The 21,044-nt window shown below is 33.2% G+C and overlaps 3 protein-coding genes across 6 annotated transcripts in view; 1 reads left to right on the top strand and 2 right to left on the bottom strand.

Moving 5' to 3' along the window:
• LOC110996986 (V-type proton ATPase 116 kDa subunit a1) overlaps positions 1-5,832 on the top strand; it is a 29,047-nt gene extending 23,215 nt beyond the window's left edge. Inside the window, exons 7-14 of the mRNA XM_022264904.2 lie at positions 179-329; positions 521-894; positions 1,167-1,276; positions 1,639-1,766; positions 2,284-2,495; positions 2,851-3,016; positions 3,661-3,832; positions 4,468-5,832. Of these exons, the coding sequence (XP_022120596.1) occupies positions 179-329; positions 521-894; positions 1,167-1,276; positions 1,639-1,766; positions 2,284-2,495; positions 2,851-3,016; positions 3,661-3,832; positions 4,468-4,588 (1,434 nt within the window). The 3' untranslated portion in view covers positions 4,589-5,832. The remainder of the gene's footprint in view (positions 1-178; positions 330-520; positions 895-1,166; positions 1,277-1,638; positions 1,767-2,283; positions 2,496-2,850; positions 3,017-3,660; positions 3,833-4,467) is intronic.
• Positions 5,833-7,182: 1,350 nt separating this feature from the next.
• On the bottom strand, positions 7,183-16,184 carry LOC110996994 (katanin p60 ATPase-containing subunit A1-like). Of its 4 annotated transcripts, none has more exons than XM_022264914.2 (9): positions 16,088-16,184; positions 15,654-15,851; positions 11,318-11,541; positions 10,480-10,949; positions 9,724-9,903; positions 9,015-9,157; positions 8,463-8,572; positions 7,849-7,975; positions 7,183-7,607 (listed from the first exon to the last, which is right to left on the bottom strand). In XM_022264914.2, exons 2-9 carry the CDS (start codon positions 15,806-15,808, stop codon positions 7,409-7,411), a joined length of 1,608 nt encoding a protein of 535 aa, XP_022120606.2. In that variant the 5' UTR covers positions 15,809-15,851; positions 16,088-16,184; the 3' UTR covers positions 7,183-7,408. The 4 variants fall into 4 exon arrangements, with proteins under 4 accessions (XP_022120606.2, XP_022120607.2, XP_045484941.1 ...); XM_022264915.2 differs by having other exon boundaries at positions 16,093-16,178; XM_045628985.1 differs by having other exon boundaries at positions 11,342-11,541; positions 16,093-16,178.
• A 412-nt stretch (positions 16,185-16,596) lies between these two features.
• Positions 16,597-20,633, bottom strand: LOC110996976. The gene is made up of 11 exons (XM_022264892.2): positions 20,465-20,633; positions 20,251-20,397; positions 19,757-19,853; positions 19,341-19,470; positions 18,933-19,023; positions 18,593-18,755; positions 18,084-18,476; positions 17,910-18,017; positions 17,665-17,835; positions 17,362-17,441; positions 16,597-16,866 (listed from the first exon to the last, which is right to left on the bottom strand). Exons 1-11 carry the CDS (start codon positions 20,582-20,584, stop codon positions 16,612-16,614), a joined length of 1,755 nt encoding a protein of 584 aa, XP_022120584.2. The 5' UTR covers positions 20,585-20,633; the 3' UTR covers positions 16,597-16,611.
• Between the last annotated feature and the right edge of the window lie 411 nt (positions 20,634-21,044).

Below are 21,044 nucleotides of genomic sequence, written 5' to 3'. Positions count from 1 at the left end.
ATACATTTCACTGCTACTATTTGTGAAATAGTATATTGGAAGTGTTACGCGTCGGTTACCCCGTCTACATTTGTAATATTTGTATTAACAATATTCATGGGCGAGCCGGGGTGCAATTCCCTGCGAGACCCGCTCTTCTGGAACAATTTGTAAGCTCAGAGTTTGATTTGGATTTCAGAAAGTAAGCGGTAGTCCAATTCCGTCGATTTTGAACCCGGTACACACTCACGAAATCCCGCCCACTTTCAACAGGACTAATAAATTCACGCGCGGATTTCAGAACCTCATTGATTCCTATGGAATCGCTAGCTATAGAGAAGTTAACCCAGGTAATTTTTTTTATTAAAACAAATGTACTTGTACAAATGTATAAACACTCGAAGCAGCTTCGAATTATTTAAAAATCGAAGAGATTACAATATTTAGATAGACGTTTCGCTTCGCAATCGTGCTTTTATTTTAGTAAAAATGTCTCATAAACTGTTTTATATTTAATACTACAAAATGCATATTTTTTCAGCTTTATACACAATAATAACATTCCCCTTTCTCTTCGCTGTGATGTTCGGCGATATGGGACACGGACTCATCATGACAATTTTTGCCGCAATCATTATTATCTTCGAAAAATCCTTATCAAAAAAAAAGTCAGACAACGAGATATGGAACATTTTCTTCGGCGGCAGATACATTATATTATTAATGGGAATATTTTCAATGTACACGGGGTTGATATATAACGATATTTTCTCTAAATCCCTAAATATATTTGGGAGTAGTTGGATGAACGTGTATGATAATCAGACTTTGGTTAAACATAAGACGTTGGATCTGGACCCAGCTGTTGCCTATACGCAGACACCATATCCTTTGGGGATCGATCCGGCTTGGCAGGTACACATTGTATTTAAATTGTATAAATAAACGACCGATAATCATCACAATTATTTATTTTGAATCAAGAATTATATAATGTAATATAAAACATTGTTCGCGATTCATGTGCAGCAAGGATTATGCAATAGAATGCAATGGTTTTGTCAATTTTAAATCGTGATGTATAAATAATATGGTATTGATTTTTGATAAGTTTTAATAGAAAATAATGTAATTCTACACTTGATTTCCACTATTTTAAAAACTATTGATGCACAATTTTTTTACAGTTCGCATCAAACAACATAATATTCTTGAATTCGTTCAAAATGAAGCTCTCAATAATATTCGGTGTGATCCACATGGCATTTGGTGTGACTTTGAGTGTGGTAAACTTCAAGTAATTATTCTTACATAGAAATTATAACCTATATTTACTTGCTTGTTCTATTTTAACCTTATTATGTAACTTTTAATATAATTTTTATATTGGATTAAATAAACAAAGGGAAAGTCGATAATTTAGCAAATAAATGAATCAAACAAAATTGTTTAACCAATATACGTAGTTATAAGTTAACGTAAATGTTAACATATATTCCATTACAAACCTTTAAACATTATTTAAATAATTATTTTAATAATGTCAATTGCATAGCGTAATAGAGTGCATATAGTTTTTTGTAAACCGATATTCGATGCAAGGAAACCCAACAGTTCCATACAAATCACGTCTGATTAAAAGTATTTATTAAATTACAGATACTTCTCGAAGCCGTACATGATATTTCTCCAGTACATCCCCCAAATTCTATTCTTGCTTCTTCTCTTCTGGTACCTTTGCATCATGATGTTCATGAAATGGATCATGTATTCCACTGTGGCTGAAGGTAATAATTTTAAATGTTTTATTAAAAATCATTTTAATTAAAAGTTGATTATAAATTAGCAAAATTCAAATTTTCTATTACGTCTACTTAGTATTTAATTTTCAAGTGATGTAAGAAATTTTATTTCGTTAAAATACTTTGAAACCTATTCATGCATCTTTTTGCCTCTTTGGCTGGAGGTTTATGATATCGGATGAAGAACAGTCTTATTCATAACATTAAGTCGTTATTTAAATCGAAAATCAGAATCAAATCCATTAAATGCGAAAGGAACAAAAAAAAATATGGGAATGTATTTTCGCCTCGCAATGGAGAAATCCATTTAAATATTCCTAAGAAAAATATTGATGGTAGTCTTTAGTTCCTGCCCCTACTCTCCACCGCTGAGAGCTTATGGAAAATATATATTATCTGAGCACATGTCATATAAATCTTAATATGTATAAGCCGATATGGGCGAGTTCCCATGGCAACTTTAATAAAATACGATCAAAAGTGAATACAACAATATTTTCAGATCCCGCTTTTGGTTCCGCATGTGCTCCATCAGTGTTGATAATGTTTATAAACATGATGCTGTTAAAGAACACAGAAGTGCGTTGGCCGTGTCAACCTTTTATGTATGAGGGACAAAATGCGTTGCAAAGGACATTTTTAGTTGTGGCTTTCCTGTGTATTCCTGTTATGCTGTTTGGGAAACCGGTCTATCAAATTATAAAGAAACGAAAAGTAAGTGTAAAGTATTTTATGGCTTCGAAACAAATTAAGATCATGTTCGCCAAAACATTGTTTTTATTTAGACATAACTTGCACCTGCTTTAAATTATTTAAAAATTTAGATACCAGAATAATATGAAATCATATACAGGCGTAAATAAATGTTTTGTTCACTGAAATCGAATTCTGATAATACTATTGTAATGAATATCGTCGCTTCGGTGGACGGAGAAATTATGGCCAATTTGTGTCCTCCCGTCACATAAATTTATATTTTACATGAATTGTTTGTTGAGGATTCCGTCTCATATGGAGACAAAATATTCACCTTACATGTGCCTTCTATGTTATTGGTGCTAATTTTCAGCATGTTTCGGGAGTAGAAGAAGGGGAAGGTGAGAAAGTAGAAGAGCAAGAAGAGGTGGGTGAGATGATGATAACACAGGCAATTCACACTATAGAATACGTGTTGGGAGCTGTCTCCCACACGGCGTCCTATCTACGCCTTTGGGCTTTATCGTTGGCACATGCACGTAAGAAATTTATTATCTTCTGTTTTGCTCTTTATTTCAGAGAAGTGTTTCTAGGCCCCACTGGGGTAATTTGGCAATTAGAAAATTTGTTAAAATTGTAAGAAATTTGAATATGTTTTTTGTTAATTTTCTTAACAATTTCCTAGTAATTTATATATAAAACCTATTCTTTAAGTTTCTTAAGTAAACAATTATTTTTTTGTGTTGGGAAACATTGTTTTAGAATCTTTAAAAAGTCAGCCAGTTTAAATGATGTAATCATAGTCATCATAAAGTAAATTCGATGATGCTAACTTAGACGTTAAGAACTTGAATGTTAAGACTTAAGAAGTATATACATATAAACATATATCTAATATTAAGGTTATTAACTGCATCCAAGATGACCTGTTTCGATGATTCGTGATGTCGCAATTTGGCACAGGAAATACTTGTCAATGTCTCTTTCGTTGAGTGTTTTTCATACAAGTACATGTCCATGTTCCACCGTAAATGGGATTCGATTAGAAAAATACAGCACCACATAAATACATTTGACATAATAATTAAATCTAGACATCATTTGGGGGTTATAATAAGAGTAAAAAATGTATCGGCAAATATTCGTTGTGGTGTACCGGCGATACAAATATCTTCTTTTTCAGAACTCTCAGCGGTGTTATGGCAGCGACTCCTGCGCATGGGATTAGGAGGTGGTCCACCCTATATGGCAATACCGTTATATATGATATTCGGAATTTGGGCCTTTTTCACTCTCGCTATACTTGTGCTTATGGAGGGACTCTCTGCATTCCTTCATACACTTAGATTACACTGGTGAGTGAAAATAAACTTTATAATGAACTTACTTTTTGTTAAACGTATGACAAAGATTTTGCGACGTAAAAGTTCCTTGAGAATATCGCAAAAACGTTCATCTTCAAAATTCTCTTAAACGTAATTAAACATGCATTTGTCATCAGTATAATTATATAACGACCTCAATCTTCTTATTAACATAGAGGATTTTGAACTATTTTTCGTAAATACTCTGTGCACATGCAAAGTTAAATTTATCTAGAAAGACCAATCGTATCAAAAAATATGAGACTAAGGGCCTGTTTCACAATGTCCGGATAAGTTCCAAATAAGCTATTTATTACTTATTGGTAGGATAAACAATATTTTTGCGTTTCACGACTGTCAGATAGCGCTATACGTCATGAAACGCGAAGCACATTCGGAACTTTTATCTTTCGAATAATTTATGTGTTGCACAGCTATTTGGTACTTTATCCATACATTGTGAAACAGACCTTAAAATTGACATTAAATTCTTAATACAACAGTGGTAAGTGTTAATTAACAATGGTATGATTTTTATGTTTCTACGATTATTAAAAGCTATTAATATTGTATTGTTTTATATAAATTATTTATATAGTTTATTATTATTTTGTTTTTTTTCGCAGGGTGGAGTTTATGAGCAAATTCTACGAGGGTCAAGGTTACGCTTTCATGCCATTCTCGTTCGCGGTGATCCTGGAACATGATGAGGAGGACGTCAAGGTTAAGCCTCCTACAACCCAATGACACATATATAATACAGAACATATCTCACAAGATACATTACACTCAGATATAGAACATAGAACTTGGTCCAGACATTTGGTTGACGAGTGATGGTCGGTGAAGGTCGGATATGATGATCGTAAATGTTGATTGATTGAGACTAAAATTGAAAAGTTAACTTATGTTTAATTAAGAAAAACTTATTTTTTTAATATAAGAAAAAGTTTTGTTGTATGAATTCCTATTTTGTAAGAGTTAAACATAGTAGACTTGTAAACATATACGTATATATGATATAACTTTGTTATGTGAGAAACTCTTTGTTGAGAACATAGAATTGGTTTTAAATATTCGTACCAAAGACAAATGATTAAATATATAAAATTAAGTAAATTTTAATTCATAGATATGTTATACGATCATCACTGCCGTACAAATTGAATAATGTTTGTTTTACCAATAATTAAGTATACTATAAGTTTATTTTTGGGATTGAATTGTATATTTAAGATTATACTTAGTATTTTAATATAATAATTGCAATGCACTCAAAGACGGTAAGTTAATACAGATTTAATAATAATAATTGTACCTAAATGTTGATAATACTTGAATCTAAAAACATATGGTCTTGTAAATACACTAAATTTTTTAATTCACTTAACATTTTTAAAATTAGATTGAGCGTAATTTAGAATTAAAGTTTTACCAAAGACTAGTTATGTAACCTAGTGCCTTGTCTTCGGAATTTCGATAGATAGCTTATTTGTTTTGTATTATCATCAAAATTCAAAAATCCATACAAGATGTGATTAGTGTGTACGGTTCCTAGGTCATCGAGATGCTTTTAATAATAGAGGATTTTAGTTTTACTCTATATTAACCACTTGCATACTATAATATAAGCGAAAAGAAGTTGAAGAGATTGCCATCGTCTCGCTATACTTTCGGGGCATATCTCCGAGGATTTAGGAAATCGCGGCCCTTACAAAACTATATGTATATGTTTTTATTGGATTAAAGTTGATGCGAGTGAGGTCGACTTGAAACACTAAAATAATAATTTTAAAATTAATTATCTATTGTGAGCGATGGTGGCCTAGAGGTTTTAGTCAGCGTCTCTCATTCATGTGGGCGTATATTCGAATCCCAGTGGACCGATGGATAGTCTACGTATTCATCGCTCGTATAGTGAAGGAAAAAAATGTGAGGAAACCAGCATGCATGCCTTAGATTAAAAAAGCTGTCTTGTGTCAGGCACAGAAGGGTGAAATCTGCTTGCCTGTTATAAAAAAGAAAAAATCACGGAACCGACTGGAATCTGGTAATCTTAAAAAATAAATTATTTAAAAGAAGGAAAAAAAGACGTAGGTTGCGTCGCGTATGTATGATGATGCAAAGGCCTAGTCAGCCGGTTCTAAAGGAATACCATAATAGATACTTTAATAATAATAATATATAATCTTTACAATAAACTATTTATTGGAAAGCATGGCAGAATGTTTTTCCACTATATTAGGAAAATAGTTATGGCCTCCAGTTATTTGTAACCCCGATTCCCACAGACCTCTTAATCCATAGTATCCAAAGATATGGACTACAATTTCTACAGGTTCTGCTAAGGCAAATTTTATGCCTGGCTGTGTGTTTCAAAAAATTTACAGTCATACCAGCTATTTGCTGCATGCTAAGCGCGCAAATTCTTACAACGCTTCGTTCGTAATCTAAGTGTTAGTGCGATTTATAAATTAGGCACAGAAAGCGGAGTTGTCTATGAAAAAAAATTATTTAGTTGTAGCGTCACTGAATTTTATTGTTTAATCACAGCTATTTAATAATCGACACGTTTCAGGACTAAAATCGGGGCCTTATTGTTATTACATATTGTTAATAAAAAAAGTATTTTATAGAAGTGACTTTTATTTCCATTAAATGCAGTTATAATAATCGCATTACTTCTAATCTAACAGAACATTCAAACTGAATCTTACGAGTAGCTAAAATACATCATCAGTTCGCACAAGAAGTTTTGCAATTAGTGTAATATAGTTATATTAATTTAATCCATATAATATAATATAATCTTAATGAATTGAGAAACCAAATTTATTCATATTATTACATGTTTCTGACAATGAACATATAAATTTTTATGGTAAGTAATATAAAGTATATAGTAAACTGCTTTAAAATAAAAGTATTCACAACACTACATTCACACAATTTGTTTATTATCTGTTTATACATTTATCAAAAGCTTTACCATATAAAAACTCCCGACACTTTGTCGTCACTAAAATTGCGTCCTTTTTCACTTTTTTCACTTTCGAAGACCTCAACGTCATTATTATATTTCAAACGTTTTTGAGCGAGATGCCATTTTTTTATATTTCATCAAAATTTTTTTAACTGATGTTAAAATATTTGCAATGTTTACGATTACCATAGAAATGTTTTCAAGTTTTTGTAATCATTTTTGTGTGATTGACAATATTTGTAATCATAAGTAATAATTACATGAAGTGAAAAATAAAAAGCTTGGATCCCTATCCAGGATAGGGTTATGGAAATTTCTATAAATTCGCCAGGTTGTTTCATTTACAAGAGAAATGTTAAAGAATTTTGACGTTGTCTCGACTAGTAAAACTTTTCCGATTCGATTGTAGTTTGAGATTAATAAATTACATGAATTTAAAGCCCATCACGATGATGTGACAATCTCTAGTAAAATAACTGTTACGAGGGCGATTCTATCGTTGCTATGGTAACCGAAGCAAACATAGACACAGTTTATGAGGTCTTCATAAGTCGAAGAAGCGCTTTAAGCGCTTTAGCGCGTCGCTAGGAGCAGCCATGTTTCTGCATCCAAGATGAGTAACGAGCTACATCAGCCTGAGTGACAGTGCGTCTTGTTTTTTCTATAGCGGTTTCTAAATCCGACTTGGAAACTGGAGCTTCCAACTCAGAGCGTTTTAAGCGACGAATTTCTTCAGGAGTTTTACCGGCAATCTTTCGCCGCATTGTCATCATCGAAGCATCTCTAAAACACATTTAATAAGTAGATTTTTTTAACATTACAACTGTATATTAATTAGTACAAAATCCTTACAAAAAATACAAAAAACTACCAATAACTCATCTTTATAACATTGTGCTCACTAGTTTTTAAACTAAGGATTTTTTAACATTCGCTCGAACTGTGAAGGAAAACATCGTGAGAAAACCGGCTTGCCTTAGACCCAAAAATTTGAATGCGTGTGCCAGGCATAATAAAATATTACCTGCATAAATTACAAATATCAGATCCACTGTAGCCTTCCAACTTAACAGCGAGATCAGAAAGATTGACATCATCAGATAGCACCACTTCTCGGAGACATAATTTCAGCAATTTAACTCTTGTTGATTCTAAAACACATCAATTTCAAGGTTCATTGACCTCGATTTTACTTTTCTCGTCTCTTTTCATCACATCGTAAACATAATTAGTCAGACAGACAAATGTATACTCTTATAACAGATTAACCGTAGAATAATTTAATCAGACTGTTTCTTTAATGATGGGAATGCCGAGTGAAAATAAGTCTTGATTTCACTATCATTCTGGTATACCAAGTATTTTTTTCAGTATTTTGGGAACTAGCAAAATATCATCATAATTTAAACATGGAATATAGACATAACATTAATATAATGCAATTGAGACAACTTCGATTCCAGAGAAGATTTTTTTTATCACTGAATACATAGTAATAATTTTTTTTAATACTATATTTTTTTATTTTAAACCTAACCCAAAACAAGTGTTGTGTAATACTTACAAAAAAGTTGAATCCAATAATCAATAAACAAATGACGATTCCATACTTGACTGACAATACTTAAAAAAACATACCATCAGGAAGGCCTACATATATCCTCTTCTCAAATCGCCGCCTGAAGGCTTCGTCAATGTCCCACGGGTGGTTGGTGGCAGCCAGGACCATTACCACTTTATCTTGATTACTGAAATAAATTTTACATACACCACTACATGGTTAGTCTGCTATGCCCCAACTAATGTTTCTTTTTACACAAATATTCAAATTCGAAATTCAAATCAGAACGCTTATAATCATCGACAATTATTTATACACACTGAACAAGATAATCCAACTCCGTATGGGATATAAACGTTAGTAAATAATTAAAAATAATTTATATTTATATATTCAAACATATAGTCTAAACGTTAATTATGAGTTGTCTTCGTACATCGAAAGAACTTGTTAAACATAGGACTAGTAATAAAAAAGTCAACGGTGTCAAACCAAACGTGCGTGCATCAAGATGCCACATTTTTAATTAAATTATACGTTTTACTTTAATTAAAATTGTTTCTATAATATAGTTAACTCATGGTAGCGTAATTGCGCTTTGTTTTTCAAAGGAAATATTATGCACGCACAATGGAGCTGCAAGTCCATCCATTTGTATCAGCAGTTCAGCTTTGAAACGTCTCGAGGCTTCGTGTTCAGAATCAGCACCGCGGACGGCACACAGCGAATCCACTTCATCTAGAAATATCGTACTAGGAGCATAGAAGGCGGCCTGAAGGAAATTTCACAAAATATTAAACAAATATCGTATATATGAAAATTAATAAACCTACTATTATTTATCATTAACTCATGTATAGCTAAATTTTAATTAAAAGTTCCATTAATCTTTTCTAAGTATAATTTTAAATCACAGTACAGGTTGCTTTCCGGCGAGCCGAGAAAACTTCTAAGCTGCGAGAGTAAGTGAGGAATGGGAGCTAGGAATGGGAGCTAGGAATGGGAGCTAGGAATGGGAGCTAGGAATGGGAGCTAGGAATGGGAGGTAGGAATGGGAGCTAGGAATGGGAGCTTGTTGACAGGACTGTGCGAGGCGATTACACAGCCACGCGTGATACGCGGGATGTTCTCACTCGCACATACAAGAGCTATGTGGTGATTAATATCTAACCTAAATTAAATACGTAATAACAACAGTAACTCCCAATTGATATTGTAAATAATATAGAATTATGTTGGTTTAAATATATTTATAAGAAATCTACCACTATCCAAAGTGATTGGACTTCTCTGAATCATCATGTAAAAGTTGCTAAGTAATAATAAAAGGAATCGCACCATATCAAAAAGCAATCGAACAAGTTTCTCTGAATCACCACGGTATTTGGATGTGAGGGTAGCTGAGGACACATTGAAGAAAGTTGTTCTGCACTCGGTGGCAACAGCACGAGCTAACAATGTCTTTCCCGTCCCAGGTGGTCCTGTGAGGAGTACGCCTTTCCATGGACGACGGATACCCTAAAATCAACAGTTTATTATCAAATTGTATTATATCATACTTCATTACTCAAGTAATTAGATATAATTATATACATTGATGATTATAATGTTAAAACGAACCAGCTAACAAGTCTAGACAAGTCTAGAACGTCTGGGAGACATAAATAAATTTACATACTTATTCACAGCCATTTGACCCACTTCCCAAAATGTTCACGTAAGTTATAATTAAGCATGCAGCGTGAATGGACAGCCTTATGTAATCGCTCACGCGAATCTCAGCTTTCAAATTCGACTTAATTGGCTATAATTGCCATTCTCAATATCTTTAACAATTAAATTAAAACGCGGTTGTTTCATTGCTGTTCTGCTAATACACATGTGAAACTGTTTGGTGACAATTACAAACATGTATGTGAAATAAATATTTCTTAAATTATATTATTAGATGAACAAATATTCTGCATACACTTCGCCAATCTGAATATCTTAACCTCTGCGCCAAAGAAATTCTAAATTTAATTTTCTTATGTGCACACAATATCAGTGTCGGTACCTTTTAAAACTTAATATAGTAAAATATTTTCCTTGTACCTTGAAATAATCAGGCATAACAAGTGGAAGAACCATTGCCTCTTGGAGAACAGACTTGGCATCATCCAACCCGATCACATCTTTCCAACGAACGTCCGGATTCCTCTGCAGTATATCTCTTTCAAGCGTTTCCACTAAATGAATTTCGTATCCTGTTGCATCAAAGACCTTCTCATCTCGCTCGAGTAAGGCATCACCATCAGCTGACACATCTGACTTCCGTTGAACCGCTTTAATTGGAACTAAGTGACGTCTTCGTGGTGCCCTGTCAACTGAGCGGGTCTTTCTCCCACTTCCCATTGAGCTGGAGGAGGCCTTTCGGGTGACAATCGAAGGTAACGATGGCTGTATGTCAGGGTCTCTCTTACGAAGCGTGGTTGCCCATTTTTCTGTGGTAGGATCTGTAGGTTTGGTTTGTGTCTGGTCAAATGATGTCTCTTGGAACTTATTGATTGGCGTCGGGCGAACAACTGGGGAAAAAAGAACCTCAATGATTTTTTTTATTTTCTTAATAAAAAATAAAAAAATACGTTTATTTTGGAACATAAAATCATGGTATCACTTATTCCACGTCATTGAATTCGAACCTGTTGGCATCCCTACTCATCGGCAAAGAAGACAGAGGGTGTTGGGCGAGAGAAAAAGCCGGCGTAAAAAACTCTCGGTACTCTTTTTAAAGAAAACCAAATCATCAAACAATATATATAAAAATACAATATCATATTCCTGCATTTTAATACTTTTTATAAAGTATTTAATAATTTAAGCGAATGTAGGTAAAACTACTTATTATAAAATTTTCAAAACTAAACAATTGGTCATCTGCCATAAAATTAACCTTGAGTGGGTGGATGTTTGGTACCATTTCCTACGTGTGTATGAGGATTTTTTGCTCTCTCCCTTCTTGCATCGCTCCTGTCTGACCTCAAGCCATCTCTTGGTGGCTCATTACCCTTTCTATCACCGCGCGTGCTCATAACCCGAGCGAAACCGAAGGGCTGCATGCTTTCCACCATCATGCGATCCATCATTCTGGCCATGTGATGAAAGCCAGAACTTGGGCTGGGAAAAGAAATGCTTACTTATTTAATAATGGTCTAGATTTTAAAAAGTGGCTGAAACTAGAGCCGCTATTGGCGGGTTGCCTACCCGCAAAATGGAGCAAAAATAAACAAAATGTGAAAAACTAAAGACTGAGATTATGTCTGATGTAACAGATTTAAATTTTTGATCAAATATAATTTATCGCAAATGTGTATTAGATATTTTATAAGTACACCCAAAACAAAACAAAAGTCTTGTTGGTTACGTTGAAGGGAAAGCTAAAATATTTTAATAGAAATATACCTTCTATATATAACAATATGTTATCAGTATCAAAGTATGCTATAGCTACAACTAAAATATTGTGTAGTGTTTTCCAATATACACTTAGATTTTTTTCATGTTCATTACATTTACCCTATCTCATTGTAAAAGCTTGATGAAAGTACTACAAAGTACATACCCAAAAAACGGATCATTATTGAAAAATTGGCGTACACCATTTATATTCGGAATCAAAGAGTCTCCAAAAGAAAAATCCATTTTCCGTCGTATTGCTCTTATTAGTTTCAGGTACATAAGTGAGAATTTGTGTGATTATTAGTTTACGTGGGCATAATTTCGTGTATAACTATTTTTTTGTGACATTTGGCGGTTGAAAATGGTGTGCCATTTGACAAGTCTGTTTTGATCCTGTTGCCATAGTAACGGGCAAGCGGAAACCAACCTTTGTGTGTATTTGACGTAAGTAGTCCTTGAAGTCAAATTGTGAGTTAGATCTTTGTTACCATTGAATAAGGGTTAAATTTAGAAATCCTGGATTCCAAAAAGTCTAATGATATAGTGACCTACATAAGGTCACTATGGAGGTTTTATTGTAAGACTAATGCAAGGGGTGTGTTGATACTAATTACTCCCGTGCTCAAAAAACTTACTACTACTACTAATAATAATAATAATAAATATACAATTAATATTATTATACGAAACAAAAACATAGTCAGGGGCAAACTCATGTTTGTTTCTCACCTACCCATAGACACTTACATTCCTTCAAGAAAAGAGCGTACCAACTACGGTAACGCACTTCAAGCTCTCTGGCATTGAGTGTCCATGGGCGGTGGTATCACTTAACATCAAGTGTGCCTACCCGTTTGCTTCCTGTTCTGTAAAAAAAATCGCGAGTGCGTTGCCTTCTTTTAAAGTTGAAGTACGCTAAATAATAACAATGGAGAACACAGCGATGGGTATCGCGTACAAAAAAATATTTTAAAAAGTTCATGACCTGGCGCAAGTGTAAGAGATTTTATTACCTTTAACAGTGAGGTTATTGAACTTATTGTTTACATTTTTCAGGAACTGAAATGTGTGCCAAGGGTTAATGACCTGACGGTAATAATACTTGTCCGTTAGGACATGAGGTCGTGGACTTTAGGAAATAATTTGAAGTAAAGGTTGTAGAAGTGATATGGCCTTAATGGTTTAATAATTTATCAGTGTATAGAATAAAAATATATATCATCATATTCATAATATTAATAATTATCTATGTGTATCAATCTGTATATTAGAAGAGTTTTTTTGTATATGTATTAAAACACAACGCGATATAAAAACAGTAGGTACACAGATTTTATGAGTTTATTACTAACTAGCGGTTATCGTAGTTTAGAAACAAAATGAAGAATAACTTTAAAATCTGTGCAGTTGTTTTAAGTTTATTTCTTACAGACTTACATATTTCCTATAAAATCATTTTTGTTGATTGACACCTACGGTTTAGCCCTGGACCACTTAAAGCAAGGTTAAAAAGTAAAATCATTTATCTCCGATTAAAGCCCACTCACAATTGAGTTCGTTAAATTTTCATATCATGACTTTTATTCTTATTATTATGACCTTATCACGTTTTGAAATCATTCACGCATTTCATAAATATATCTTTCTTATATATATATATATATATATGATGATCCTCCAGGTCTAAGGCATGTTTCCTCACGATGTTTTCCATGTCCAAGCACGAGTTATAATGCTCACAGACAAAAAGGTTTTCGCATAGTGAAGGCCTAGTAGACCAACACCGTCCATTGCATTTATGATTTTATTATAAGGAGACATTTTTTGTGAGAAAACAGGGGTGTTGTAAGGTAAAACTCGCAATTCCCTGTGGTAGTGCGTCGTTCTTTTTGTGATACTGAAACTTTCTAAACTAAATAGACCTTAAAATTGATGAACTAAGTATAAAGACAAGAATGCAACGGATCGATTATGTCCATTCAGTATAATTGCATTAGGGACAGCAAGCACGTTCTGACACGTCTAGACATATTATGGGTTTTCTAATTATTGTGAATGTTTAGTATTGTTTTGAGTTATGATTCCTTTGGGTGTGGGTTTTGGCTTTCCAAGATATTTTTAATTGTATTAAGTGATTAGCATGTGCAATTTTTAAATAAAATTAATTCATTAAAAGTTCACCAAAGGACTTGAGAGCTTTCTGGCTTGTCCACCGTTAAACCGTTTTTCATCTGGAATTTCTCGAGCTATATGATTGGGGCGTATTTCAAGTAATTTTTATTGGGAATCATTGTGACAACTCCTATGGAGTGTTTTGTATCCCTTAAAATGTAATATATTAAAATAACATTTATTTATCAATAAAAATCAACGCATTTTTCTTAGAAACAAATGCCATTCGTCAAACCGCACTTATAACTTGTATGCCTTCAGAAAACTTTAAAATTAATCTTCAATTTTATGTCATTATGCGCCAAACGTACCTATAGTTTGTACGATTACAGTTACATTTTTAACGACTCATTGCGTGTTGAACGTACGTGATTGAAATCGCTATAATAATCCTTGTACATAATCATTGTCCTTGGTCATAAGTAAAATTTATACAGCAGTGAAAAAGTGGGAAACATTCTTACAGTTGGTAAGCCAAGGACTCGAGACTCAAGGTAAAAATAATAATATTATATAGTAGTTCTTTGCAGATATTTCGAACATCAGTTTGTTTAAGTAACGATCGGTAAAGGTTCGTTTCCCCATGTTTAGAATTTTATCGTTCAAGTTATCAAACTGTATAATTTTAAAGTGGTATTATTTGAAGAGGATTTTATTTAGAAACCACAGCTGTTTCCTAATGTAACATACCATTATTATATTATTCTGTTAAATAAAAAGATGTAATATGGCTATGCTGTGTTGGTTGACTTTGTGGTTATATAGATACTCATCTATATTAGAAACAATGTTTTGTTAAAAAATTTCTCTTGGACATATAAGCATTATGTTTGGTTGAATAAACTGTTAAAACTATTTTACAATTTGTTCACTAACATTGGTCATAAAATGATCGAATGTTAATTAAAATATGGATTTAATATGTTTTGGCCATGACATAATATTTTTTTTTTTATAGAACAGGGGGCAAACGGGCAGGAGGCTCACCTGATGTGAAGTGATACCGCCGCCCATGGACACCCTCAATGCCAGAGGGCTCGCGAGTCCGTTGCCGGCCTTTTAAGAATTGGTACGCTCTTTTCTTGAAGGACCCTAAGTCGAATAGGTTCGGAAATACTTCAGTTGGCAGCTGGTTCCACAGAGTGGTGGTGCGCGGCAAAAACTATTATTATAGTAATACTATATAATATTCACGACAAATAACTTTTAAAGGCCTCAAATACTTCATCATATGTAAGTAACAGGACGATTAATCAATATATAATAATATTTAATTAATACATATATAAATTACGAATCATTACAATATGACCATTATTGAATTGCGATTTATTTATTGAGTTTTCGACATCATACATAATTTTAAGTCTACTGATTATTTTACAAAATCTAAATAAATTTATGACAAGAATGATAAACATAAGTTTTAAAAATAAATAAATTAAAAAAATACAATTAAAACATATAAGATAAGCACACAATAAAATTACCAGAAATTGTTTCTACTTAAAGCAGAAAAAAATCATTAGGAAAACAGCAAATTAGGTTCGAGAAAGGCACTTAACAATGCTTTCTCTAAAACCGATGAGCCCACTACCGAATATATCCAGCTCCGTATAATCTGTGATTTAATTGATTTTAAACGTATACAAACTTACCAACCAACATCCCAGGCTGAATGAAATGCTGGATGCGCAGACATAGCTCCGAGAGGAACACCGAAGCCAAACTCAATCTTGACATCGTCAGCACTACGAAACCAAGAGCGCGACGAGCCCGCCTCCATGTTTGTTGACTGTGCGTCGCTTGACATTATTTTAAACTTAATAATATTAAAGTTTAAATACGAAAACGAACTGAAAATATATTTGACACGTTTTAATATAAGTCTTTTTTGTGCCTGTTTCAGCTTTAAACCTATAAGTAAGATGCATATTGTATAAAATGTGTAACTAAAACGAAATTTAAATACTGAATAATTTAAGAATTCTGCATTTTTTTATAAATCAACAAATTTATCTTCACATAATTAATACATCAACTTATTAATTGATAAAAAAAATATCTAACGTATTTATAGAAAACCCCTTACAATACCCGCCATGAATGCACCCAACAATATATCGTAGCAGCGTAGCACGTCTACGACAAGTCTACTAGTGTACGTCCGCGTCCAAACAACACTGAATTTTAACTACTGGCGATTAGGACAATGACCGCAGCAACGCCGGCCTCAATACGCACTTACATTGAGTATTGCTCACTTTAATATGTATTTTATATCTTTCGTGATTCAATTAATTGTTAAGTTACTTTTTAGACGTTCTTGAAATTGATGATGAATGAGCAGAAAGTTCAACCATAAATTTATTTTACATTTTTCTGGTTTTAATAAATAAAAAATGAGGATTATGCTGTCATTATGAAAATGTAAAAAAACGTAATTATCCCTCTGCGAGGATGTAGTGAATGTCAGGATTTACGAAATATCAAAATTACAAAAATTAAAAATTTATTTATTGAACATTACAATTGGACAGTGTAAATTAGATATTAATATAGTTAAATATCTATGAAATATTTAAAATAAATCATCTAAAATAACAAATGCTTAAATCACAAACACAAAAGTAAAGCGAATACATTTGGCAATAGTCTTGCAACACTGCTACTTGTAACTTCACCCATAATTGTTTTTTCGTAGGGTTTTAGATATGGCAAGTATTTTAGCACCATGTTTAACATAGGCCCTCTATCTAAGGTTCTATTCCGTTCTATTTCCGCTTGAAGCTCTTCAGGAGTCATGATATTTTGTTTGCTTCTAACTATTGAAGTTTTGTTTGGTGGCAATGTTCTTAGTTCACGTCGGACCTTTGGTGAAAAAAATTGTTTAATATCGGCTATGTGCTCGAATCATTAATTTTTAGATATTCTTTGGATACTCAAGTAAAGACATCTAACACTTTTTAACACATTTCAATAAATGCATTAGCAATATAACTTATGAATTTCATTGATTCGCAAAGTTTTCAAAAATAATTCAAAGCATAGTATTAGTATAGACAGTACAATTCACGAAGACGCGCCCCGCCAATTTTTGGTTGAGGGGATCGCGGGGTGCGGGGAGTTTGCTCCGAGCGTTGCGAATTGTTGAGCATCTTTTACTTTGACACTCTCTCCTAAGTAGTCTATTCATTGTGGTGTGCGTGTGTACCGATAACACACACACATTGACGTAAGCTTGCATACATATATTATAAACGGATAAGAGGAATAGTGGGCCGCGTTTTCGTGGATTGCACTATCTGTACCTACTAAGCCTAGAATTGTTATACATACTAATTTTACAGAAAAACAAAACACTACCTTTCCAACTGTTGAAACTGGACCAGCTAGACTGTTCTCCATCCTATCTAGCGCTTCTTGCAGCTGTCTGAAGGTTTCCGCTGCGCATAAAAAATACAGTATTTACCATTTTTGTTATGTATATAGTTATTAAAATGGTTTTTTCTATAACAATTTATTTGCTTAAATTAAAGAGATAATATAATCGAAGATTACTGTGTATCTTTGTTAAATGTTATTAATATAACAAATTATTATAATTTAACTTGAAGTTCATTTTATGACGTAATTTTGTTTTAAATCACTTCACAACACCGCACTTACGATCCGCAAGATAGTCATCTAAATCATCATGTTTCGTTGTTTGGTTTGAAAAAAGCGTTGTATTTGGTACTATTATCTGATTCCATCTTGTCATATTTATTGGATTAGAAGTATTTGTTTCAAGTATTAAGGACGCATCTTTATCATTGCTTCTTAAATCTTCGGTGTCATCTGGAAAATGAGTATCAGCTTAAATCGGGCCCTTTGTTTAATGCTCTTTATAACTTTAATATCATTTTTTATACTTCTTAATGTTATATCATTTGTTACAGAGTCATAAATTTTCTCCACGTCCAAATATTCCAGATCTGCATAAAGTTCGTGGATCTTTGTCGTTTCTTCAACTTGGACATCTGTAACACGGATTCAACCTTAGTAAGAACATCCATTTTTATTACATCTTTATTTTGAAAACTTACTTTTTAACAAGTTCTTAGATGTATTTTGATCTTCCAATTCTGCTAAATCAAACGATTTGTATCGTCCTAAAATTCTAACTATTTTCTTTTCCTTTATTTTTTTAGTAACCCCATTTCCTACAGCCGTGTCAATGGTTTGTGTTGATGTTTCATTAACTTGCTCCTCTAGTTCGAAATCTTCGATTATATCTCTTGTGTAAACGAAATCTTTATACATATCAGTTGGATTTATACTCAAATTAGATATAGCTACTTTCTTTAAGTAACACTCGTCAAACAGTCCAATATGATCATGTGTATCATTCGTTTCTACTTCAAGTACTGTGTCTAGTAATAAATGCTCTTCAGCGCTACGATTATTATATTTATCATCTGAATCATTCATATTGTTCTCTGAAATAAAAGTCATTTACTGAAACTAATAGTATTTTCTGAAATATGTATTCAAAAAAACGAGTTAAGTCGATTGGTATGGTCGTGACGTATTGAATAATTAAGTTTCATCGTACGAAAGCTGCAAAGTCCTGGTAAATGAGGATCAGGTCTTGATCGCGGCGGACAGATGGAGGCAGGTCGTCCAAGAGTCCACAAGGCACGAAAGGACACCGGACCACGCGGCGCAAAGTTACATACAAGCCGTTCCACACTGCGTAAACGACCACGCCAAGGTACCTAAAAACAATTGTAAGAATGGTTGTCAAATTGTTAACATTCTGCCACTAGGGGGCCCCTGTGTTGTGGGTAGAGTAGTTAAGTCGAGTTTAAGGCAAAAGTAATATTAGTTATAGTAACAAATATGGCTAATACTACTAAAAACAAGTAACATTTATTTAATTTAATACTAATTACCATGAATCGACTTCTCCCACATCCAACCATATATGTCCGAGACCAAACTAGTTGTGCAAAATCTCCGTAATATTGGCTCGATCTTACAGGTCTGGAAGTAAATAAAATGCATGATAGAACATAATTCAGTACACAGCCTCAGCATGACTATCTTACATTTTAAATTAATTGGCTCAAAAATTAAAATTGATTTGGCGGAAATTTTGAATTAAGTAATAAAGTTAGCAAGTGAGCGAAAACATTTTTTGGATCTATATTTTATTTACTAGCATCGTTTTGCTCAGGGCTTGATTAAAAATAAGGATGAACGTGACCTAAGGGACACACTCATTTGATATACCTTCAATTAGTAGTAATATATCTAACACGATATGCAATCATAATGTACAAGCTGATAAAAATACTAACGGTACATAAGAAGTAAAGTTGCCTTCATATGATATTCTTTGCATGTACCAAATGTCGACCATAGTTTCAGGGCGGAGCCCTGGCGCTTCGCCTACTATTGAGGCAACGCATTGTCCTACAGTTGTTGAGTCTGAAAGTTTTATGCTGCATATAAACGTTAGACAAACATTACATTCTAAATGCCGCCGAAGTCGAAATATGCCATAATTTCTTGTCGTGGTTTTTCAAAAACTAAATCAGTCCCACTAGAGCATATTATAATTTTATTTACTTATATTAAAATATTGGAAAACTAACTTGGTATAAATTGAGAAAACTCTAAACGCGATAGGCAGACAGATACAAATTTTGGTTTTGGGGAGTTTGGGAAGTGAAGTTTAACAAATCTTTGTAGCGTATTTTAATATGGTACATACACAGATCACGGCAAATATCGTGCTCCTCAAGTTGCTCCGGAGGCCTACACTGATCTGCCCAGAGTTGCGCTTCGCGGGACAGTTCTTCAACCCATCGCTATAATAATATCGATTATTTTTTTCTGTAATTCTAATATTATATCTCAGATTGTCGTTATTCGCACACAGAACATTCAGCTTCTTTCGAATGGAAATCCAGTTTCATTCCCAACAAAAAAATGAAAAGTACAAACTATTTAATTATTGTTATGTTTAGTGACGAAGCCAACATTGTATATAAAAAGGAATAATTTGCAATATAAACATTACACTAATGAATTGTTAAAATATATGCTAGCAATACAGGACTGAATTGCTAGCATATTTAACAAATTTTTAAATTTCTAAAGCCCGAACCCAATAATTAATCTACAATCACAGAATGAAAACAATCGATGATCAGGAGAGAAGAAAAACGCAAACAAAATTGACTAAAACTGCGGAGCTACCATTACCAATTTGAACATATCGGCGGCGGGTGGCCAGTCGCTATATCCCAAGGCGACATCGCTTCTTCTTCTATTTAATCTCGCAAGAATTCGGGACTTATCGTCGTGTGACAGTGGAGCGTCTATATAACCCATACAAGACAATCCAGGACTCTGATAAATGTTTTATATCACTAACGTTAGTAAGTATTTAATAAAAAGTATAAAATATTGGTCTTACCGAGAATCTACAGAATGTATGCTGGTCCGTATATCCACACATACGTGCACCACAGTAATTAACAGACCCAGGCGACGTAAAAATTTGTAAACTAAACATAAGCACTGCCAGCCATCTCATTTTAGAATTTCGATTTACATATTAAAAATCTTGCGAATCCTTGATAAACATCAAGTGACATCAAGCATGACAATCGCATGAATTTCGGCCACAGAAGATTTATGAAGACTGTCTAATGAACATTTTTAGTTTTAACTGAGTAGCTGAGAGATTCAGTCGCGTTACCTCTTTATAGCAAAATATATCCAAAGAAAAATGTTATGTTTAATGTAAATGTTTTAAATTGTAACATATATGCAATCAAGTATATAATTGTAAATGAATCGCAAAATATGTTTCTAAGCACTAAAATCGAAGACATCTAGACCAAGACGAGTAATTTTTCTTTAATTCATTCCTTAAGTGGTCGCTTTTTTATTTTGTTGGAAATAAATCTCTGAAACGGTTGGATCGATTTTGATGAAAATTTGTGTGTTGAAGAGGATTCAGGAATGTTTTTGTTTTAAGTTTTCTATCTAAA

The sequence above is a fragment of the Pieris rapae genome, chromosome 7, assembly GCF_905147795.1.
Source record: "Pieris rapae chromosome 7, ilPieRapa1.1, whole genome shotgun sequence".
In the NCBI taxonomy this organism is placed as follows: domain Eukaryota; kingdom Metazoa; phylum Arthropoda; class Insecta; order Lepidoptera; family Pieridae; genus Pieris; species Pieris rapae.
The sequence above is the reverse complement of the archived record's forward strand: the minus strand, read 5'-3'. Positions and strand labels throughout refer to the sequence as shown.